Genomic DNA, 25,329 nt, shown 5'->3' with positions numbered 1-25,329 from the left:
GGGGGGGGGGGCTTGAGAACGGGAGTTGACCACACCTGTCTTGGTAAATAGGGCTCTTAAGCCAATTGATAACGTTGTAGTTGAAACATTTTGTTTCCGTCCAGCTGTGTGATCATGGTACTGTGGTTCTGATCCGGGTTTCCTGCTTCTTCCTAGGTTGGGTTTAAACCGGCTGGAGGAATTCGGAGCGCCAAGGAAGCCCTGGTCTGGCTGTCCCTCATTAAGGAGGAGTTGGGGGATGAGTGGCTGAACGCAGAGCTGTTCCGCATCGGGGCCAGCACGTTGTTGGGAGATATTGAGAGACAGGTTAGTTTGAACACGACATCCATCTCCGTTACTTCTTTATTTGCCGTATATATATATATATTGGAGGAAAACAAAACTATTTGATTTAGACATTTAACAAATTGCTTTTATTAGCCTTCCCCACTGGTGTTCGTTCTTTTTCTGCGCAGATATTAGTTTATGTATGCATGCATCCACTCACTAAAGCTTCCCTTATACTTTAGGGCAGGTGCTCAATACCAGTCTTCAAGGGCCACCACCAGGTCAGGTTTTAAGGATATCCCTGCTTCAGCACAGGTGGTTAGGTCATTGACTGAGCCACTGATTGCGTCACCTGTGCTGAAGCAGGAATATCCTTAAAACCGGACCTGTCCCTTGAGGACTGAAGTTGAGCCCCCCCCCCCCCCGGGTTCGGACATGCACAAAAATCACTGAGGCTTCCAGAATGTTTAACAGCTGATCTCACACGCACCTTCCTGGTAATAATGCCCCCTGCCCCTCGCCACGCATGCATGCCGCGGTGGCTGCTGCACCATGTTATATTTCAGGCATACCGATGCACCACCGGTTTTTGCTACTTTAATTTCATTTTGTTCTCCCTGAATAAGTAGCTGTGTGAGGCTTGTCATATAAAGAGATATTTATTAATAAATATATTAATTAATATAATAACTAATTGTCATGCGGTTGATGCTGTAAAATCCTCAGACAAACATCGGGTCCTGTAACCATCGTTTCGCTAACACGCGTAACTTCCAGAAGAGCCGGCAGTGCGATGCCCGAGCTTTGTGATGCATTACCGGCCCCTCTGCAAGGAAGGGATTCAGAGACACCGTTTGGCAATGTTCCTCCTAAAAACATTTGTTTGCCGTTGAGTTTTGGTGCAATAAAAGTGTCTCAGAGAGAAGCACAATCCTGTGAGGTGCTGACCCATAGTGGACAGCAGAGGCTGGATTCCGGCCCGGGTCAGTGCCCATGCTCACTCACCCTTCAGTAAACAACGCTAGGAAAAGAACCAACCTGTTGATTGTAAACACGTTGTTTTTTTCCCTTGTGGAATCAGTAAACTGTTTATTTTGCTACCAAGGGCGGGAGTCGTGTAAGCGCGCTCCTCGCTATCTCGCCCCCGAATTGGCAACATCTGCCGCTGACTTTAATGGCCGGTATCGCCGATTCAGCCATGATAACGCGGATCGAGCTTTGATGGCTCCTGGACTGTGTCCTTTATAACTAATGATGTTATCGTCTCCGCGACAGATTTACCACCATGTGACCGGAAGATACGCTGCTTATCATGATTTACCAATGGCCTGAAACACCGGAGTCACCGCGGATACACCGATACCGTCTCCCGGCTCTTCGGCAGTGACAGAAATATGTCATCACTGAAAAAAACTACATTTTAATCATTCGTCTCAGGTTTTATCAAGTTCTATTCATTTACAATAATAAATGTTTTGGGTTCATTGTTACTAAATGGGGCTATTTAATTAGACACATTACGGCCTTTTCAAATGAATGGTCTTCGAGATGTCCTCCAGTGCGGGAAGGGGTCTTATGGAATAGCACCACTTAGCAAGCATGTGCCTAAATCATATACTGTATATCCTTAACATTCTACGCATGAAGTCCGGTCATTATGGGTTTTCCATACGTCTGCAGAACGTGCGAGATACAATATCCGCTCGATCACTTGGAAAGTCTGTCCTTGCACGGTAGTGTAACAGGTGCAGCGTGCGCTCGCCGACCGGAGGACGAGAATTTGACCGTTCATGTACAACGCCAGTATCTGTAAGAAGAAGGTTTGTGTTCGCTCATTAACAGGTCACCGCCGGCTTTCAGTCGCCTCTCCTGCAGGCCCAGGATTGTTACTCTAATTATGCAACGGTTCTCAACAAATACATCGTTCATTTTTAAATTGTGTTCTCCTCGCAGAGGAAAATAACAAGTCTTCATGGCAAAGGTCTTTTAAATAACGATTATTATTTTAGTATAAATGAGGTCCCGAGAAAGTAAAGGTGTTTCAGTGGAAAATGTCAAAACAAATTATATACATTTTCTAGCTCTGGCCATTTTGGAAGAAGTTGCCAATTTCACGCAGGCAGGGGGCAGGGGGCAGCGGGCGGGCAGGGGGCTCGCAGGGGGCTGGCAAGGGGCAGCGGGCTCACAGGGGACTCGCAGGGGGCAGCGGGCTGGCAGGGGGCAGCGGGCTCGCAGGGGGCAGGGGGCTCGCAGGGGGCAGCGGGCTGGCAGGGGGCAGGGGGCTCGCAGGGGGTAGGGGGCTCGCAGGGGGCAGGGGGCTCGCAGGGGGCAGGAGGCTCGCAGGGGGCTCACAGGGGGCTCGCAGGGGGTAGGGGGCTCACAGGGGGTAGGGGGCTCGCAGGGGGCAGGGGGCAGCGGGCTGGCAGGGGGCTCGCAGGGGGCAGAGGGCTCGCAGGGGGCTCGCAGGGGGCAGGGGGCTCGCAGGGGGCAGGGGGCTCGCAGGGGACTCAAGGGACAGGGTGCTCACAGGGGGAAGGGTGCTCACAGGGGCAGGGTGTTCACAGGGGGCAGGGTGCTCACAGAGGGCAGGGTGCTCACAGGGGGCAGGGTGCTCACAGGGGGCAGGGTGCTCACAGAGGGCAGGGTGCTCACAGAGGGCAGGGTGCTCGCAGGGTGCTCACAGAGGGCAGGGTGCTCACAGGGGGCAGGGTGCTCACGGGGCAGGGTGCTCGCAGGGGGCAGGGGGCAGGGTGCTCACAGAGGGCAGGGTGCTCACAGGGGGCAGGGTGCTCACAGGGGGCAGGGTGCTCACAGGGGGCAGGGTGCTCACAGAGGGCAGGGTGCTCACAGGGGGCAGGGTGCTCACAGGGGGCAGGGTGCTCACAGGGGGCAGGGTGCTCACAGAGGGCAGGGTGCTCACGGGGCAGGGTGCTCACAGGGGGCAGGGTGCTCACAGAGGGCAGGGTGCTCACAGGGGGCAGTGTGCTCACAGAGGGCAGGGTGCTCACAGGGGGCAGGGTGCTCACAGGGGGCAGGGTGCTCACAGAGGGCAGCGTGCTCACAGAGGGCAGGGTGCTCACAGAGGGCAGGGTGCTCACAGAGGGCAGCGTGCTCACAGGGGGCAGCGTGCTCACAGGGGGCAGGGTGCTCACAGGGGGCAGGGTGCTCACAGAGGGCAGGGTGCTCACGGGACAGGGTGCTCACAGGGGGCAGGGTGCTCACAGGGGCAGCGTGCTCACAGGGCAGGGTGCTCACAGGGGGCAGGGTGCTCACAGGGGCAGGGTGCTCACAGGGGGCAGGGTGCTCACAGGGGGCAGGGTGCTCACAGAGGGCAGGGTGCTCACGGGGCAGGGTGCTCACGGGACAGGGTGCTCACGGGACAGGGTGCTCACAGGGGGCAGGGTGCTCACAGGGGACTCACAGGGGGCAGGGTGCTCACAGGGGACTCACAGGGGGCAGGGGGCTCACAGGGGGCAGGGGGCTCACAGAATGGGAATGCCTTAAATGCCAGACTGGCGGTGTGCCTGGCGTGGAGGCTCCGGCTTGTGCAGAACGCTGCTGCTCGGATGCTGAGACGTGTTTCTCGCTTTGAGCACATCACTCCCATCCTGCACCGGCTTCCAGGGATCTTCCGGGCTCGGTTCAAGTTTGCCGTTATGGCCTTTAAAACCTTGCAAAGCCAAGGGCCTGCCTATCTGCCGTCTCGTTTGATGCCTCGGAGGAACACTGGCTATGATCTCAGATCCTCAGGGAGGGGGCGCCTCTCTGTGCCAAGGCTACTGCACCCTACTGTGGGGGGGGGGGCGCCTCTGTGCCAAGGCTACTGCACCCTACTGTGGGTGGGGGGGGGAGGGGTGCCTCTCTGTGCCAAGGCTAATGCACCCTACTGTGGGGGGGGCGCCTCTCTGTGCCAAGGCTGCTGCACCCTACTCTGGGTGGGGGGGGGGTGCCTCTGTGCCAAGGCTACTGCACCCTACTCTGGGTGGGGGGGTCTGTCTCTGTGCCAAGGCTACTGCACGCTACTCTGGGTGGGGGGCCTCCTTGTGTGCAGCTTCATTGGACTGGAACTCAATACCGCCAGAGCTCAGGTGTATATGAACATTACCACTGTTCCGGGCTCGGTGTAAGACTTATTTCTTCCTTATGGCTTTTCCTATCTAACAAAATGAATTTGAATTGCGTATAATTTCAGTTTGTTCTTAAACTATAAAGTATTGTGGTGCTCCCTTAAGTAAAGGTTGTGTTTACTATCCCTGTCCCTCTGTCTCTGTCACACTATCCCTGTCCCTCTGTCACTCAATCCCTGTCCCTCTGTCTGCCACTCAATCCCTGTCCCTCTGTCTGTCACTTAATCCCTGTCCCTCTGTCACTCAATCCCTGTCCCTCTGTCTCTGTCACACTATCCCTGTCCCTCTGTCACTCAATCCCTGTCCCTCTGTCTGTCACTCAATCCCTGTCCCTCTGTCACTCAATCCCTGTCCCTCTGTCACTCAATCCCTGTCCCTCTGTCACTCAATCCCTGTCCCTCTGTCTGTCACTTAATCCCTGTCCCTCTGTCACTCAATGCCTGTCCCTCTGTCTCTGTCACACTATCCCTGTCCCTCTGTCACTCAATCCCTGTCCCTCTGTCTGTCACTCAATCCCTGTCCCTCTGTCACTCAATCCCTGTCCCTCTGTCACTCAATCCCTGTCCCTCTGTCACTCAATCCCTGTCCCTCTATCACTCTATGCCTGTCCCTCTGTCTGTCACTCTATCCCTGTCCATCTGTCTGTCACTCTATCCATGTGCCTCTGTCTGTCACTATATCCCTGTCCCTCTGTCTGTCACTCTATCCCCGTCACTCTGTCTCTGTCACTCTATCCCTGTCCCTCTCTCTCTGTCACTCTATCCCCGTCCCTCTGTCTCTGTCACACTATCCCTGTCCCTCTGTCACTCTATCCCTGTCACTCTATCCCTGTCCCTCTGTCCCTGTCCCTCTGTCTCTGTCACTATTCCTGTCACTCTATCCCTGTCACTCTATCCCTGTCCCTCTGTCTCTGTCACTCTATCCCTGTCACTCTGTCTCTGTCCCTCTATCCCTGTCACTCTATCACCGTTCCTCTGTCTGTCACTCTATCCCTGTCCCTCTGTCTCTGTCACTCTATCCCTGTCCCTCTCTCTGTCACTCTACCCCTGTCCCTCTGTCTCTGTCACTCTATCCCTGTCCCTCTGTCACTCAATCCCTGTCCCTCTGTCACTCTATCGCTGTCCCTCTACCCCTGTCACTCTATCCCTGTCCCTCTGTCTGTCCCTCTATCCCTGTCCCTCTGTCACTCTATCCCTGTCCCTCTATCCCTGTCACTCTATCCCTGTCCCTCTGTCTCTGTCACTCTATCCCTGTCCCTCTGTCTGTCACTCTATCCCTGTCCCTCTATCCCTATCCCTCTGTCACTCTATCCCTGTCCCTCTATCCCTGTCACTCTGTCCCTGTCTCTCTGTCTGTCACTCTATCCCCGTCCCTCTGTCTCTGTCACTCAATCCCTGTCCCTCTGTCTGTCACTCTGTCTCTGTCCCTCTGTCTGTCACTCTGTCTCTGTCCCTCTATCCCTGTCCCTCTGTCTCCATTTCACCTGCATGCTTTCTTATTATTTTATCAGCTTATAATTATTTTCTCCTAATTTACTCCTTTTTATCTGTTTCCTGTTCTCTGTCCTATCCCGAATCTTCTCTGTCCTGTCCCGACTCTTCTCTGTCCTGTCCCGAATCTTCTCTGTCCTGTCCCGACTCTTCTCTGTCCTGTCCCGACTCTTCTCTGTCCTGTCCCGAATCTTCTCTGTCCTGTCCCGACTCTTCTCTGTCCTGTCCCGACTCTTCTCTTTACTGTCCCGACTGTTCTCTGTCCTGTCCCGACTGTTCTGTGTCCTGTCCCGACTGTTCTCTGTCCTGTCCCGACTGTTCTGTGTCCTGTCCCGACTCTTCTCTGTCCTGTCCCGACTCTTCTCTGTCCTGTCCCGACTCTTCTCTGTACTGTCCCGACTGTTCTGTATCCTGTCCCGACTGTTCTGTGTCCTGTCCCGACACTTCTCTGTCCTGCTCTGACCTGACTTCTCTGTCCTGCTCTGACCTGACTTCTCTGTCCTGCTCTGACCTGACTTCTCTGTCCTGCTCTGACCTGACTTCTCTGTCCTGCTCTGACCTGACTTCTCTGTCCTGCTCTGACCTGACTTCTCTGTCCTGCTCTGACCTGACTTCTCTGTCCTGCTCTGACCTGACTTCTCTGTCCTGCTCTGACCTGACTTCTCTGTCCTGCTCTGACCTGACTTCTCTGTCCTGCTCTGACCTGACTTCTCTGTCCTGCTCTGACCTGACTTCTCTGTCCTGCTCTGACCTGACTTCTCTGTCCTGCTCTGACCTGACTTCTCTGTCCCTTCACCGTCTCTACCCACTTTATTTAAAAAAATCTCCCTGAGGTCTCCTTTACATTCTATAGTTGCCGGGGCAACCCTGGCTGAACCAGAATGGTCACCTGACCATTGGCCCGGACACATGTGGCTCCCTGTCTGGGGCACTACATCCTGACCATGTTTACATTGTGTGTGCAGAACGCTGCGTGTCCTGAACGCTCTGTGTGCAGAACGCTGCGTGTGTGCAGAACGCTGCGTGTCCTGAACGCTCTGTGTGCAGAACGCTGCATGTGTGCAGAACGCTGCGTGTGTGCAGAACGCTGCATGTGTGCAGAACGCTGAGTGTGCTGAACGCTCTGTGTGCAGAACGCTGCGTGTGTGCAGAACGCTGCGTGTGTGCAGAACGCTCTGTGTGCAGAATGCTGTCTATGCAGATAAATGTATATAGGACACCGCACACTAGGCAGAAATGCTCAATAAAACATTGTTTTGAAAAAGTAAATATTTCGGTGTTCTTTCACCACTTCATCTGGATATACTGTACATGACGGTGACGGTGCTCGTTACCCACAGGATGTGGAGACTTGCAGAGATCCAGGCACGGGGCATGGCTCGTAGTCTGGGTCAGAGACAGATCAAGGTTAGTACAAAGGAACAGGAACAAACGAGGACTAGCAGGAACAGGCACCTTGCTCGGGCACTGGTTGGAAGAAAATGGCTGCTGTTTAAAGGTCTAGACCAATGTAACCAATCATCAGTCTCCATCTTGGTTGAGGGTGAGAATGAAGCCACTTCCTGGTTTCGGCCTTCTTGGTGGAGGCGAAGCAATCCTCAGATTTCAGCCATTTTAGTTGAGGCAATGTTAAGATCACAAGGATGCACCAGAGCGGAAAGTTAACGTGGTCAATGGCAGGTCGTTATTGTACATAGTGCATTACAGACAGTAATTCAGGTTGGAGAAGACAATCGTTTACTGTAGCGAAATTACACAACAATATTGCTGCTATTATAAACATACAGAAAAAAAGGCATTTTATAGAAAAAGATCAAACATAACCTAAGAGACATTGGAAGTAACATAATTCACTCCCCGTCTCATGCATAAAGGGATCAAACCTGTCTTGTATTTCTGTGACCTTTACCCAGCGGTCAGCAAGCTACTGATATTCCTTATATCCCACTCCCAGATAGAATGATTTTATTTCATACTGTGTGATATCTGAAACGTAGTGCAAGAAAAGAAACCGCCATGACATTATCTGGAAAACGTTACTGCTCCTCAATAACATGGATATTAGGGACTAATGCACAACGGAGTAAACACTTCTGCTCTATATCAGTCCCTATTCTGCAGTCGCTACGCTCCCTGCACTATTCTGCAGTCGCTGCCCTCCCTGCACTATTCTGCAGTCGCTGCGCTCCCTGCACTATTCTGCAGTCGCTGCGCTCCCTGCACTATTCTGCAGTCGCTGCCCTCCCTGCACTATTCTGCAGTCGCTACGCTCCCTGCACTATTCTGCAGTCGCTGCCCTCCCTGCACTATTCTGCAGTCGCTACGCTCCCTGCACTATTCTGCAGTCGCTACGCTCCCTGCACTATTCTGCAGTCGCTGCCCTCCCTGCACTATTCTGCAGTCGCTACGCTCCCTGCACTATTCTGCAGTCGCTACGCTCCCTGCACTATTCTGCAGTCGCTGCCCTCCCTGCACTATTCTGCAGTCGCTACGCTCCCTGCACTATTCTGCAGTCGCTGCCCTCCCTGCACTATTCTGCAGTCGCTGCCCTCCCTGCACTATTCTGCAGTCGCTGCCCTCCCTGCACTATTCTGCAGTCGCTACGCTCCCTGCACTATTCTGCAGTCGCTACGCTTCCTGCACTATTCTGCAGTCGCTGCCCTCCCTGCACTATTCTGCAGTCGCTACGCTCCCTGCACTATTCTGCAGTCGCTACGCTTCCTGCACTATTCTGCAGTCGCTGCCCTCCCTGCACTATTCTGCAGTCGCTACGCTCCCTGCACTATTAACGCATAGATGAAAAAAATAAAATGTATCAATAGCCTCATAAGATAAAGTGAATGTGTATAAATGGTAGATGTACAGTGTATATATATTTATATAGTGCCATTTCTGTACATAGCCGTTCACAGCAACAATAGTCATGACATAATAATATAACATATAGTGGGAATAAGCGCTTCAGACATGACAGTAAAAATAGAAAGGGGGGTCCCTGCACCGAAGAGCTTACACTCTAAGTGGTAATTAGGGAGAACATGCAGAGACAGTAGGAGGGTGTTCTGGTAAGAGCGTCTACAAGGGGTCAGTGCATCCGGGATGTATAGTACCAGCCAGCGGAGCTAACCATATGCTTCGTTAAGCAGGTGGGTTTTAAGGTGGGTTTTAAAGGTGGATAGAGAGGGTGCTAGTCGGGTACTGAGGGGAAGGGCATTCCCGAGGTGCGGGGCAGTCAGTGAGAAGGGTTTAAGGCGGGAGAGGGCTTTAGATACAAAGGGGGTAGAGAGAAGACATCCTTACCTGTTGGTGGCCCTTGAGGACTGGAGTTGCCCTCCCTGGACTAGGCAATGTTTCCTACTGCAAGCTCCAGCACTTACCCAGATTCTATTTCTGTCCTTTGCCACTTGCGTTAGTTTGGGATCTGCTCCATATCAGTAAATATTTACTAAACATCGGGGGTAGGTGGGATTGTGCTTTTACCCCATTTTCCAGTCTCCTACATGTATCCCTGTTTCCCCCTAAACAAGAAGGCTACTGGTGCTGCAGTTACCTGTTGGCTCACAGGGGCCTAAGCCTCCGCCACGGGGAGCCCGGGGTGATACAATTAACGTCTCGGTGCAGCGCCTCCACCTGGGAGGGATCCCAACATAGTGGGAGTAGCCCCTCACAGGACCCAATAACTAAACACAATATATATATGAACAGTTTTACTGACACACTTACAGCAGATGTAAATATATAAAGAGTAATACTAAAGGCTAAATAGGTACAGCTACCCTCCAGGCCATGCACGGCCGTAGCCCTACACCGTGTTCCCAACACCATGCCCTTAAAGTCCACGCCCACCCCAATGTGTGAGACAGCACTGCCCACTAGATTAGGTGAAATGTTGGTGCACTTAAGGTAGTTAGGTACCTGCCGGGTGCTCCAGCACCTGGGCGCGCCGACAACAGGTAGATTGGATCCACTGATCCAGCGATAGTCTTCCGCGATGAGTCCGCCTACGCGTGGGGTGGTAACCTGGGTTGAGTGCCCCACCGTGAAAGAGTCTCTCGGCAACAGGTGTCTGGTCCCAGACCACCTGCAATCAGGATGTAGCAGCGTCCTGACTGTGTCCCTTACTTTCAGTTCTACAGGCGCAGTGTCCCTATCTATGGGCCTGTCCCTGTAGCAACCACAAGCTGAGGTGAGTCGGGTCTAGCTGGGGCCTACTGGGGGTAATCTGGCCTAGTACGGGGTCACAGACCCCTGCACACCTACAACTCACCTCTCTGTGTCCCAGCTCCGACTGGTGTGGCTTGCAGCGCACGAAATGTAACTATCTGGCCACAGGGGATTGCTGCAGCCTCATTGGCTATGTCAGACCATATGTTCTTGCAGACCAAGAAGAACCATCTGGCGACTCCAGGATAACACCTTATGGCTATTAGCCTGTATAGGTTTGATAAGTGAGGCAAGGAAAAAGCCTAATGGAGGTATGGGGTTGAAGCTGTGTGCAGTTCCGTTCCCAATGTATGCAGATGCGACAGCTAACGGATGGAGTGGATACTCACGATGGTCCGTCCCCTCTGCTCCCGGCTGACCGTTCCCCTCCAGGGCTGAATGACGTACGTCCATTGCGCGGCCACGTTCCGGATGTAGACAAGAAGATAGAAGATCGATCTTCTATCTTCTTGTCATGTGTTCTTGCAGCCCCAGTGGCTGCTGGGAGTTGTAGTCCCCGTGGAGCATATTCCCATAGCTGCTGCGTGCGCCTAGCATACTGTGCTTACGCTAACTGTAGTGGCTGACGCAACTTTTGCTGCGCATGCGCGAACCTCCGCGCATGCGCCTGCACTCCCAACATGGCGGCGCCCTTTACCGGGAGCCACCGGCGCGCCTGTCGCCACTCACACCTTCCTGCTGTGTTACCCCACTGCAGCAGAGGTAGGGGAACAAGGGGAAGACCTGGCTACATCCACAAAGGGATTTTGTGCTTATTGCGAGCTGCAGGGTCCGGGTTTGTAGGCATAGTCAGCTTCACATTGCAAGCCTAGTAAACCACCCTCACACTGATGAGACCCAAACGGTTGAAACTGCTGTCTCTGAGTAGGTTTGCTGACAATGCACTTCTTTAACCAATGCTTTGTTTTATAAGCGGTGTAACACCGCAGGCATAAGCTTATATGGGTCTATGTTAGTGTGAATATGAAGCAAAACGTGACACACCGTGAGTGCTCATTTGCACGTCATTACCCAGAATCCTTTGCTGCAGTGGAAGCGTGGTATGCTGTGCGATTATAAGGTAAGGCCCGTAGTATAGTGCGCGTGCACGACACTTATAATTGGCGGTGGTAAGCCTGACTTTATATAGTTTTGAGCGTTGATCCGGCAGATCGGGGGAAAGACTGAAAATAATCTTTACGCGCTGCTGCCGCTCAGAGTGAGGCTGCAATGTGTGTGTGTGTGTGTGTGTGTGTGTGTGTGTGTGTGTGTGTGTGTGTGTGTATATATATATATATCAAAGTTGCACGTTATTCAATGTTAATAAATTATTTTTTCTCACATGTCTGTTTTTTTTTAATTTTTAAAATATTATATAATAAATTATTAACTTTCAAACAATCTATACATACACATGTACACACACCCGTGCGCGTCATAGCCTGCCGCTCACAGCACGGACCCATGCACACAAAAAGTGTGCGTCACGTGCACAAGCATTCGCACACACGCACGCCAACTATAAAACAAGCCTAAGGGAGGGTTGTGGACCTGTCCTGGACATGTGGACATGCTGATAAGTGCTCTTTATCATTAGAGAGCTACTCAAATAATTAGATTTTTTTTCCAGCTTTTAAAATCTATTTTTTTTTGGGGGGCTTCTTGTCCCTTATAGTGACTAGATTATATTTTATTTACTATAAGCACAATCACTGTCAATATCATCGGCAGATAGAGCAAGAGCCGACCGCATAACGCGCTGCGATTTCATGAATTTGGAAGTACTTTTAAAATGCTAAATCTGTGCTCGATTCCTACAAGTTGTTTGATGGAAGAGACAATCATTCTGCAAAGTTAGTGGCAATTCAGTTCCCCCTGTGATAAATATGTTCCCTCCTCCAGTCAGTATAATAAACATTTCCTCCCTTTGTGTATGCCGCTTGTTTCCCGCTGGTCTCCATTTAAGTGTGTTTGATAGTTCTTTCACCTTATTGAATAGAACAATGTGAAACTGTATTTGAATGAGTCTCATTGAATGTAACATTTTTCTCATCTTATAAAGTCCATTTCATTTGTTTTCTGCTCTTTATCGTTTGAATAGCGTTAACTGCTATCTTTATTTTGAATAGAACAATGCGATCCTTTTCAGGTTAGCAGCGCTGAGCATGTTTCAAGAGAAATTAAAGCCGCAGCGCATGTATGACACTACCGGTAATTTTCCGACCGCATACTGCTGCCTTTAGTAAGAACAGATCGGTGGACAACAGGAAACACAGGTTCATATTATGTTTTATAAACTACAGGGCAAAGCACGAGGCGCCATGATAACCTCTTTTCTGTTTCTCTTCATTAAATAAAGATCATGCAAAACATTTTACTATTTCACTACCAATCTTTTTTTCAAAATGTATGTATGTGTATCTTTATATATCACCTCTGATGTAAATAAAGCTTTACCGCAGTAATACACGTGACATAATACTACAGTATAAATAACAAATAATACAAATAACACATAATGGGAAGAAGGGCTTCAGACATAAAAGTAACATTTTGGAAAAGGAGTCCCTGCTCCGAAGAGCTTACAATCTAATTGGTAACTCGGCAGAGACAGTAGGCGGGTGTTCTGGTAAGTGCGTCTGCAGGGGGCCACTGTCGATGTATGAGATGTATAGTATCAGCCACGGAGCTACCCGTATGCTTTGTTGAATGGTGGGATGTAGGAATTGCCGTCAGATAATAAGTAATTAACGTCCCTTCGCTTACATTGAATTTAAGTCACGGATAAGTTTGCATTATATTGTATCTCAACATATGGAACCCGGAGCCACAAGAGGAAACGAAGCTCCAGCTCTAATAACGTTAGAGTACCACATTCAGCCATATATAAGTGGCACAGACGTGGCCACTGCATTTTCACCACGTTCCTGCACACGTTGTACTGCTCTGAATGTCACCAACGTTGTGTGTGCACCTGTGCATTATTATCCTTGTTAAATCAATGTTATTTGTATTTTTATTGTGGTGCTAAAGGCTCGCTTTGTTGTGGATTAAATGATGCCTCTGGCAATCGGTGTCGTGTAGTTCTGCAGTTTAGAGGGAAGTGTTTCAGGCACCGAGGACGCGGTTTTGTGGGAGAAGAGATTGTGCCAAAAAACAGCCAACTTTGACAAAATGACATAGTTCTGCTTGACAATAACATAGAAGCAAATAGCATTTAACGTTCATTTCTGTCCGCTAATTATTACTGTAAGTGTTGCCAGGTAGTTTTCTCAGCAGGTTGTTTTTTAATTGAATACAGATGGAGATGGTTTACTATAGATTAGATTCATTTTGTGTTTTCGACTACATTGCATTTGGGTGGATTATTAAATTGGGCACAGTAATTATGGACTGTTTGATAACTTTCAATGCACTGTTACTAAAATACTAAAACCATGATGCTAAAGTAATAATGTACTAAATAATATCTCAGCTGGGCTTTTGCTTCGACCAGGAATAAAGTGAGAAATAGCAATTTCTTGTGCATATTATATAGTATTTTAATAATTCTCATATGATCACAAAATCGGTATATGCAGTAGACTATATACTTAGTATGAACTATTTATATAATTTATAGATATAGTCCACCAGATGGATGAACAGGACTTAAAATGTATAAAACCTTTAAAAATATTTAGGAGTCCATGGGGCATATTTTATTAGCTGCGAGTTCCCCATAACAGCTATATGAGAATTTACAGAATAAGCTCCTTTGTATCAAAAAAGTGGTCTGCGTTGACGCCAATGAGTTTGAAAAAACAATTCTTTTTCCTGTCTGAAATGAAACACATTGATATAAAGATTATTTGTATTCTTGTAGAATTTAGCACACGTTGCTCTAGTTTTCTGCACTAGAGAAATACGGCATACGCTACCTTTAAAGTGATGGAAGTATAGCATAGCCTCCCTGGGCCTGGGGTCTTTCCCTGGGCCCTACTAATGTAAGCCCTGTTAGGTGCAGTCAGTGGACGGGATAATTCCTTCCTAAGGCCTAGTGTGCTTCTGCAGCCTTGGATGAGTAAGTATCCAAGGGTGGGCCTTAGCAGCAGCCTGAGAGTGCCAACCTGAGGGGTGGGTACTGATTGGACCACACACTGGCTGTGAGAGCCTATCAGTATCCAGATCTGGCTTGTTATGAGTCAGAGTTACAGCCATTCCCCAAAGGATATAAATATAGGACACTTTCCTAAATTCGTGGTGTTTGTGTCTTTTCTCCTCCCTCTGTGGAGTGAGTAACATCTGCCCTCCATCTCATAAGGAGATGTGAGGAAAGGATCAACAGGCCTGACCTGGGCCTAAAGCCTGAGTCAGGGCAAAGCAAGAAGGGAAGAATGTAATGGCTCTGTTATGTGATCTGCATGCAATAAAGACCAAAGACAATATAAAGGAGTGTGATTCACTGTCTGCTAAGAGAGGAAGAGGTGTCAGTATGGGCCATCCCTGCCATCACAGAGGATCCATGCTGACTGGAGGCGCTGCACCGAGCAAGAACAAAGGTAACCTGTGATCCTGTCCTGTTTCTCCCCACACCATTGCGGAGCACTCAGCCCTCCTGTTTACCAACAGGTACAGTGGAAAAATGAGGAACAAACTTCAAAAGAAACCGCTGCTCTGCCAATAGCAATGATGTAATAACAAAGATTGTAAAGCAAATGTCTCTGATTCCTTCGGTTGTGTCAGCGTGTGTGGGGGGATTAAGGAAATAAGCAAAGTGTCTTCGGTGTGCTGAAAGTGGACTCAGCCAGGGTGGGGGGTTAATAAGCTTAAGGAATCCAAATAACCAGAAATTTCAATGCTATATAGGCAATGTGATACTCCCAATGTCCTCAGGTAGCTTCCCTTACCGCACCCTGTGTCCCGCACCCTGTGTCCCACACCCTGTGTCCGCTGGCTGGTATTCACGTTAAGCTACCCGTGTCCGCCTGTGGTCGCTGAAGTTTGATGAAGGACCCCCACACAGAATCTGATCACTGTGCGTGCTCCAACCGGTAAATAGCGTAGCAAAAAAAGGGGGTAGAAATGGTGGTCACTGCTTCCCCGAATCCTCCGAATCAACCAAGCGCTAAGTTAATAAAAATATTATTTATTCATGAAAAAACGAGAAAGCATACAAGGTGTACAGCTCTAACGTTAGCACTGTACACCTTATATGCTTTCTCGTTTTTTCATGAATAAATAATATTTTTATTAACTTAGCGCTTGGTTGATTCCGAGGATTCGGGGAAGCAGTGACCACCATTTCTACCCCCCTTTTTTTTACCAACAGGTACAGCCCAACCCCTAGGGAAGTAGCTGAAGAAGCATACCCACCCCAATCTTACTTAGGGGGGGAGGGGGTACAAGGGCTACAGAAGTAACCAGCGTAAAAAAAATGTCCATAAACGTAACACAAGCCGCACGTTTCTTAATACACCGAACGGAGCCAACATGCAAATGTACCGTCTCCCTAATCTCCAACCACTTTCCCCATATATTCCTCATCTGGTCGCAGACACCCACACATGGAGTAACCACGATTATTACATGGATGCACTGTAACCTGTCACAGGTATGCTGTTAGAAGGATAAAAAGAACCAGAGCCGTGGTCCCATTACAGTGCTCCAGAAATGTCCCTAGATAAATTATTTCGGGTTCCAATGAGTATTGCAGAATATTTGTGTAATAATATTGGATACATGTCCATGCAGCTAGTGGTCTGAGTCTATAGTTATTAGAGGCCTGAATTCATTGTAGATAACAAAGTAAATGTCAAAATTGGTGCTCAAAAAACAAGCGCTGATAAATCCCATAAGTGTGGGGTGCCCCCGAGTAACCAGTGACCCTGAAGCTCCCATCTCGCCCCAGAGAGAACCACGCTACAGAGCAATGCTTAATTGTGCATGTTACAATACATGTTACAATACCTCCATATAATCCACAAGTACAACGCAGAGAAGATCCAGTACTCAGGACCCTGCCGATCATGTACCCTGTGACATGCCTCCCGCAGTCTGTGCAATAGACACAAATTGAACAAATAGGGGGGTGGGGGGGGGGGGGGGGGGGAGAGAGCGTTTCACAACTTGATGAGAGAAATGGCTCGAGAGCAAAGGATAAAACTCAGGGTATTGGGCACGTAGCAAAAATAAAACAAAGAGGGTAAAGGGCAGGGAGGTTATTTTTGCCCTCTCTGTTTTATTTTTGTTATTGTGCCCAATATTGTGAGCAATAACCGGAGTTTTATCTCTTGCACTTTCTTTCCTATCACTTTGCACCGCTCTTTTCCCATTTTTTCGGTTCAATTTTTGTCTACTTTTCGAACGAGTTGTGACAAAAAATGACTGTGTTCACATGTTGGCGTTGGGTACATAATGCCCCATGTTACTCAGTATGCCTAATGTGAACTAAGATGATGCATAGGTGCTTGGGAATGAGGGTATAAGAGACACAAACAAAGCAGAGTTTGTAAGTAGCACGGTTGTGAATCACAGGTTGCACCGCTGGTAGTGGAACAAAGGATGCCACAGATGGTGTGGGAGGCTCAGGTACCACTGAAACTGAGGGTGGCATGGAACAAAATGAATCGAACATGCAATGCCCACTGCATATAGTGCTAATCCGGTGTTACAGCAGAGAAATACCACTGCATATAGTGCTAATCCGGTGTTACAGCAGAGAAATACCACTGCATATAGTGCTAATCCGGTGTTACAGCAGAGAAATACCACTGCATATACAGTAGTGCTAATCCGGTGTTACAGCAGAGAAATACCACTGCATATAGTGCTAATCCGGTGTTACAGCAGAGAAATACCACTGCATATAGTGCTAATCCGGTGTTACAGCAGAGAAATACCACTGCATATAGTGCTAATCCGGTGTTACAGCAGAGAAATACCACTGCATATAGTGCTAATCCGGTGTTACAGCAGAGAAATACCACTGCATATAGTGCTAATCCGGTGTTACAGCAGAGAAATACCACTGCATATAGTGCTAATCCGGTGTTACAGCAGAGAAATACCACTGCATATAGTGCTAATCCGGTGTTACAGCAGAGAAATACCACTGCATATAGTGCTAATCCGGTGTTACAGCAGAGAAATACCACTGCATATAGTGCTAATCCGGTGTTACAGCAGAGAAATACCACTGCATATAGTGCTAATCCGGTGTTACAGCAGAGAAATACCACTGCATATAGTGCTAATCCGGTGTTACAGCAGAGAAATACCACTGCATATAGTGCTAATCCGGTGTTACAGCAGAGAAATACCACTGCATATAGTGCTAATCCGGTGTTACAGCAGAGAAATACCACTGCATATAGTGCTAATCCGGTGTTACAGCAGAGAAATACCACTGCATATAGTGCTAATCCGGTGTTACAGCAGAGAAATACCACTGCATATAGTGCTAATCCGGTGTTACAGCAGAGAAATACCACTGCATATAGTGCTAATCCGGTGTTACAGAAGAGAAATACCACTGCATATAGTGCTAATCCGGTGTTACAGCAGAGAAATACCACTGCATATAGTGCTGATCCGGTGTTACATCAGAGAAATACCACTGCATATAGTGCTGATCCGGTGTTACAGCAGAGAAATACCACTGCATATAGTGCTGATCCGGTGTTACAGCAGAGAAATACCACTGCATATAGTGCTGATCCGGTGTTACAGCAGAGAAATACCACTGCATATAGTGCTGATCCGGTGCTACAACACGGAAAGCCTCACTGCATATAGTGCTGATCCGGTGTTACAGCAGAGAAATACCACTGCATATAGTGCTAATCCGGTGTTACAGCAGAGAAATACCACTGCATATAGTGCTAATCCGGTGTTACAGCAGAGAAATACCACTGCATATAGTGCTGATCCGGTGCTACAACACGGAAAGCCTCACTGCATATAGTGCTGATCCGGTGCTACAACACGGAAAGCCTCACTGCATATAGTGCTCATCCCGTGCTGCAACACGGAACGCCTCACTGCATATAGTGCTGATCCCGTGCTACAACACGGAAAGCCTCACTGCATATAGTGCTGATCCCGTGCTACAACACGGAAAGCCTCACTGCATATAGTGCTGATCCGGTGCTACAGCACGGAAAGCCTCACTGCATATAGTGCTGATCCCGTGCTACAGCACGGAAAGCCTCACTGCATATAGTGCTGATCCGGTGCTACAACACGGAAAGCCTCACTGCATATAGTGCTGATCCCGTGCTGCAACACGGAGAGCCTCACTGCATATAGTGCTGATCCCGTGCTACAACACGGAAAGCCTCACTGCATATAGTGCTGATCCGGTGCTTCAACACGGAAAGCCTCACTGCATATAGTGCTGATCCGGTGCTAGAACACGGAAAGCCTCACTGCATATAGTGCTGATCCCGTGTTACAGCACGGAAAGCCTCACTGCATATAGTGCTGATCCGGTGCTAGAACACGGAAAGCCTCACTGCATATAGTGCTGATCCCGTGCTACAACACGGAAAGCCTCACTGCATATAGTGCTGATCCCGTGCTACAGCACGGAAAGCCTCACTGCATATAGTGCTGATCCGGTGCTAGAACACGGAAAGCCTCACTGCATATAGTGCTGATCCCGTGCTAGAACACGGAAAGCCTCACTGCATATAGTGCTGATCCTGTGCTGCAACACGGAAAGCCTCACTGCATATAGTGCTGATCCCGTGCTGCAACACGGAAAACCTCACTGCATATAGTGCTGATCCAGTGCTGCAACACGAAAAGCCTCACTGCATATAGTGCTGATCCCGTGCTACAACACGGAAAGCCTCACTGCATATAGTGCTGATCCGGTGCTACAACACGGAAAGCCTCACTGCATATAGTGCTGATCCTGTGCTGCAACACGGAGAGCCTCACTGCATATAGTGCTGATCCCGTGCTACAACACGGAAAGCCTCACTGCATATAGTGCTGATCCGGTGCTACAACACGGAAAGCCTCACTGCATATAGTGCTGATCCCGTGCTACAACACGGAAAGCCTCACTGCATATAGTGCTGATCCGGTGCTAGAACACGGAAAGCCTCACTGCATATAGTGCTGATCCGGTGCTACAGCACGGAAAGCCTCACTGCATATAGTGCTGATCCCGTGCTACAACACGGAAAGCCTCACTGCATATAGTGCTGATCCGGTGCTACAACACGGAAAGCCTCACTGCATATAGTGCTGATCCTGTGCTACAACACAGAAAGCCTCACTGCATATAGTGCTGATCCGGTGCTTCAACACGGAAAGCCTCACTGCATATAGTGCTGATCCTGTGCTACAACACGGAAAGCCTCACTGCATATAGTGCTGATCCCGTGCTACAGCACGGAAAGCCTCACTGCATATAGTGCTGATCCGGTGCTAGAACACGGAAAGCCTCACTGCATATAGTGCTGATCCCGTGCTACAACACAGAAAGCCTCACTGCATATAGTGCTGATCCCGTGCTGCAACACGGAGAGCCTCACTGCATATAGTGCTGATCCCGTGCTACAACACGGAAAGCCTCACTGCATATAGTGCTGATCCGGTGCTACAACACGGAAAGCCTCACTGCATATAGTGCTGATCCTGTGCTACAACACAGAAAGCCTCACTGCATATAGTGCAGATCCCGTGCTACAACACGGAAAGCCTCACTGCATATAGTGCTGATCCCGTGCTGCAACACGGAGAGCCTCACTGCATATAGTGCTGATCCCGTGCTACAGCACGGAAAGCCTCACTGCATATAGTGCTGATCCCGTGCTACAGCACGGAAAGCCTCACTGCATATAGTGCTGATCCGGTGCTAGAACACGGAAAGCCTCACTGCATATAGTGCTGATCCCGTGCTACAACAAGGAAAGCCTCACTGCATATAGTGCTGATCCCGTGCTACAACACGGAAAGCCTCACTGCATATAGTGCTGATCCCGTGCTACAGCACGGAAAGCCTCACTGCATATAGTGCTGATCCGGTGCTAGAACACGGAAAGCCTCACTGCATATAGTGCTGATCCCGTGCTACAACACGGAAAGCCTCACTGCATATAGTGCTCATCCCGTGCTAGAACACGGAAAGCCTCACTGCATATAGTGCTGATCCCGTGCTGCAACACGGAAAGCCTCACTGCATATAGTGCTGATCCCGTGCTGCAACACGGAAAGCCTCACTGCATATAGTGCTGATCCCGTGCTACAACACGGAAAGCCTCACTGCATATAGTGCTGATCCGGTGCTGCAACACGGAAAGCCTCACTGCATATAGTGCTGATCCCGTGCTGCAACACGGAAAGCCTCACTGCATATAGTGCTGATCCCGTGCTACAACACGGAAAGCCTCACTGCATATATTGCTGATCCGGTGCTACAACACGGAGAGCCTCACTGCATATAGTGCTGATCCCGTGCTGCAACACGGAGAGCCTCACTGCATATAGTGCTGATCCCGTGCTATAACACGGAAAGCCTCACTGCATATAGTGCTCATCCCGTGCTGCAACACGGAAAGCCTCACTGCATATAGTGCTGATCCCGTGCTACAGCACGGAAAGCCTCACTGCATATAGTGCTGATCCCGTGCTACAACACGGAAAGCCTCACTGCATATAGTGCTGATCCCGTGCTACAACACGGAAAGCCTCACTGCATATAGTGCTGATCCGGTGCTACAACACGGAGAGCCTCACTGCATATAGTGCTGATCCCGTGCTACAACACGGAAAGCCTCACTGCATATAGTGCTGATCCGGTGCTACAACACGGAGAGCCTCACTGCATATAGTGCTGATCCCGTGCTGCAACACGGAGAGCCTCACTGCATATAGTGCTGATCCCGTGCTGCAACACGGAGAGCCTCACTGCATATAGTGCTGATCCCGTGCTACAGCACGGAAAGCCTCACTGCATATAGTGCTGATCCCGTGCTACAGCACGGAAAGCCTCACTGCATATAGTGCTGATCCCGTGCTGCAACACGGAGAGCCTCACTGCATATAGTGCTGATCCTGTGCTACAGCACGGAAAGCCTCACTGCATATAGTGCTGATCCCGTGCTACAGCACGGAAAGCCTCACTGCATATAGTGCTGATCCCGTGCTGCAACACGGAGAGCCTCACTGCATATAGTGCTGATCCCGTGCTACAACACGGAAAGCCTCACTGCATATAGTGCTGATCCTGTGCTACAACACAGAAAGCCTCACTGCATATAGTGCTGATCCGGTGCTGTAACACGGAAAGCCTCACTGCATATAGTGCTGATCCGGTGCTACAACACGGAAAGCCTCACTGCATATAGTGCTGATCCCGTGCTGCAACACGGAGAGCCTCACTGCATATAGTGCTGATCCCGTGCTATAACACGGAAAGCCTCACTGCATATAGTGCTCATCCCGTGCTGCAACACGGAACGCCTCACTGCATATAGTGCTGATCCCGTGCTACAACACGGAAAGCCTCACTGCATATAGTGCTGATCCCGTGCTACAACACGGAAAGCCTCACTGCATATAGTGCTGATCCGGTGCTACAACACGGAGAGCCTCACTGCATATAGTGCTGATCCTGTGCTACAGCACGGAAAGCCTCACTGCATATAGTGCTGATCCCGTGCTACAGCACGGAAAGCCTCACTGCATATAGTGCTGATCCCGTGCTGCAACACGGAGAGCCTCACTGCATATAGTGCTGATCCCGTGCTACAACACGGAAAGCCTCACTGCATATAGTGCTGATCCGGTGCTACAACACGGAAAGCCTCACTGCATATAGTGCTGATCCTGTGCTACAACACAGAAAGCCTCACTGCATATAGTGCTGATCCGGTGCTACAACACGGAAAGCCTCACTGCATATAGTGCTGATCCGGTGCTAGAACACGGAAAGCCTCACTGCATATAGTGCTGATCCGGTGCTACAACACGGAAAGCCTCACTGCATATAGTGCTGATCCCGTGCTACAGCACGGAAAGCCTCACTGCATATAGTGCTGATCCGGTGCTAGAACACGGAAAGCCTCACTGCATATAGTGCTGATCCTGTGCTGCAACACGGAAAGCCTCACTGCATATAGTGCTGATCCCGTGCTACAACATGGAAAGCCTCACTGCATATAGTGCTGATCCCGTGCTACAACACGGAAAGCCTCACTGCATATAGTGCTGATCCGGTGCTAGAACACGGAAAGCCTCACTGCATATAGTGCTGATCCGGTGCTACAACACGGAAAGCCTCACTGCATATAGTGCTGATCCGGTGCTAGAACACGGAAAGCCTCACTGCATATAGTGCTGATACGGTGCTACAACACGGAAAGCCTCACTGCATATAGTGCTAATCCGGTGCTACAACACGGAAAGCCTCACTGCATATAGTGCTGATCCTGTGCTGCAACACGGAAAGCCTCACTGCATATAGTGCTGATCCTGTGCTGCAACACACAAAGCCTCACTGCATATAGTGCTGATCCGGTGCTGCAGCACGGAAAGCCTCACTGCATATAGTGCTGATCCCGTGCTACACCAGTTGGTTCTCTTCTGATCTACTCGCAAAAAACCCCACAGAAACAGGAAGATGCTGCACACCTGGTGAGAAATGATCACTGCTGAAGCATTAGAGGACACCTAAGCTTATAGATCATACTCGCTGAGATAGCCTTCCGCGGAAGGAAGAGAGAAGGTGCCGATAACTATAAAGGATTTTGTTTAACAATTGTAGCCACTCTGATCAATTCCGGCTGCCTCCTAAATTAACCTGAACCACCGAACTGTGTGAGCAATTCAATCCAATATCCAGAATATGTGTAGCCTAGACTCCGGCCGCTACTCTTTTTCTCTGCTCCCTAACCGTATAAGTCCTGCTATGGTCAGGCACTGAAAGGGTTAATTCCTCTGTGGGCCTAGTTGTTATTGCAGCCTTGGATGCAGTAAGTGTATCCAAGGGCGGGCCTATCAACAGCCAGAGAGTATCAGCCTTGGGGAGGTACTGGCTGGGTCACATGCTGGATTGTATTGACCTGTCAGTATCAAACCTGCCCTGTTATGGGGCAGAGTTACAAGCCCAACCCCAGGGTATATAAACTGTCTCTCTCCCAAAAGTGGATGAGTCTCTCTCTTAGCCCTGCGGAGTGAGCAACAACTTCCCTGCTCCCATAAGGGGATGCAGGAGGAACACCATGCAGGAGGAAACTTGGATGGGCCTCAAGCCTTGAAGTCACCTTCTAATGGGAAGCAAGAAAAGGGATGTACCTGCTGTAAGATCTTAACCAATGCAATAAATACCATGGAACCATATGCAAGTGTGATTCACTGTCTTGGGCTAAAGAAAGGTGTCAGTCTGGACCATCCTACTATCCCAGAGGATCCTCGCTGACTGGTGGTGCTGCAACCATGAACAAAGGTACCCTGTAAACTTGGCCAGATAGTCCCCATACCATTGCGGAAGTGCTCAACCCTCCATCTTACATCAAAGACATTAGTAGCAGACCAGAGCTCACTTAGGGTGGGGGTAAAGGGGCTACATAACAGAGGGCCTAATGCTCATTAATAACAACAACACAAGCTTGGATTGCACACCCCATGACAAACACCTCCAATTCCAAGACCACTCCAAAGCACCCTTCAAGACAGTGAAAAGCCTGGACATCCCCAGTAATAGTAATCTCACAATGAGAGAACAAGTCAAACAGACAAGCAAGTCCTGCCTCTAACAGCTCTGGTCCTTCAAGAGACTCAAGCATCTCCTTAGGGAAAACAAACCTGTGGGAGGTCACCCACTTCCTGGTCACCTCCGTACCCGACTATGGCAACTCACTCTATCTCTGCTTGCCAAACAACGAGATTAATCAACTGCAAGCAATTCAGACGAGTGCAGATAGTACTATCTGAAGTCTTTGCAGACATGACCACTTCAGTGGAAACCAGAAAGAACTTCACTGGCTACCACTGGCAGACAGCAAACACACCTGGATTCAAATACGCCATGATTGGAGAGAAAGCATTCCTGGCAGAAGGGCCCAGACTTTGGATCAACCTTTCTATCAATTCCAGGAAAGCTTCGCCATCCGAGCATCCAAGAAATCGGACCCGCCTCTTCTTGAAGTCATTGGGCCTGAGATGCTCACCATCCTGACCCGTGCTGGGAAACGCTCGGGTAGTTATGTAACTCAAGACTATCATTTACTTTGTTTCTAGTAACTCAGCATAAATTTACAAATGTAATAACTATTATAATTACGCAAGGAAATGTAGTTGTATACAAATGGAAGAGCGTGCCACAAATTAACAGAACCATTTATTAAAACCTCATAAATGGGATCTATCAACTGTCTCAGCAAATGTGTCAACCGCACAGCGAATAGCAACGGTGGATTTTGAATTTTCAGACTGTTTAAAAAAAATACCTAATTTTATATTCTTCTCATCAGAAACTGTTTGGACTTTTGCAAAATGTGTAGAGTTGTAGAAAATGTTTCCTGTGCTTTTGTACACCTTTTACTTTGGCCTTTTCACATATTAAATAGCTGGATTTGGTGCATGTGTCCGAAAGCTTTTCTCCATCTTTAATTTGCCCTAAAACATTCTGAGGAAAAGCGCGTCGTGTTAATCGATGGATTTGTATTGTGGGAGAGAGTTTGTAGAACTTGATGGAATTTGCATCATTGAATGTTCTGTTTTTTGCGAGTACAAATGGCTCCCTATTCGCTTCTGCAAAATGAAAAAAAATAGATTAACACGGAATAAAAAGGAACAACAACACAAAATATGTTTACTCTCAGTACGGTTCGGTACAGGACACTGCTTTCATGGGATGTAAAAAATGGAAATCAGTCATTCAGAACTATGTTAAGGAACAGTATACTTTTATCTGAAATATATCAAATGCACCGTCACCGGTGTCCCATATATACAGTGTGATAAAACATGAGAGACAACACCCGTGAAGATTTAAAACCTCCAAACTACTGTATTACATCTTTGATATATTGTTGGTCTGTTAGAAGTGTCACAACCTTTGACAAATTAACACTTCTCTATCAATACGACGTCTCAGCACTATTTACATAAATCTGTTCATAACTGGCTGTGTTTGACATCAGATAATAATATATGGATTTCTTGCCGTTCAATTTTAACACATACCAGAGGATTCAAAAACACGGTATATGTTATGAGTTACACCTTAACACATTTATTTTTAA

The 25,329-nt window shown here is 48.8% G+C and overlaps 1 protein-coding gene across 1 annotated transcript in view; it reads left to right on the top strand.

The window, feature by feature from the left end:
• Positions 1–1,762, top strand: part of DERA (deoxyribose-phosphate aldolase) — a 73,478-nt gene extending 71,716 nt beyond the window's left edge. The window contains exons 8-9 of the mRNA XM_075603008.1: positions 157–306; positions 1,543–1,762. Of these exons, the coding sequence (XP_075459123.1) occupies positions 157–306; positions 1,543–1,599 (207 nt within the window). The 3' untranslated portion in view covers positions 1,600–1,762. The remainder of the gene's footprint in view (positions 1–156; positions 307–1,542) is intronic.
• The last annotated feature ends 23,567 nt before the right edge of the window (positions 1,763–25,329 follow it).

This window comes from Ascaphus truei, chromosome 5 (assembly GCF_040206685.1).
Source record: "Ascaphus truei isolate aAscTru1 chromosome 5, aAscTru1.hap1, whole genome shotgun sequence".
NCBI classification, from domain to species: Eukaryota; Metazoa; Chordata; class Amphibia; order Anura; family Ascaphidae; genus Ascaphus; species Ascaphus truei.
The sequence above is the reverse complement of the archived record's forward strand: the minus strand, read 5'-3'. Positions and strand labels throughout refer to the sequence as shown.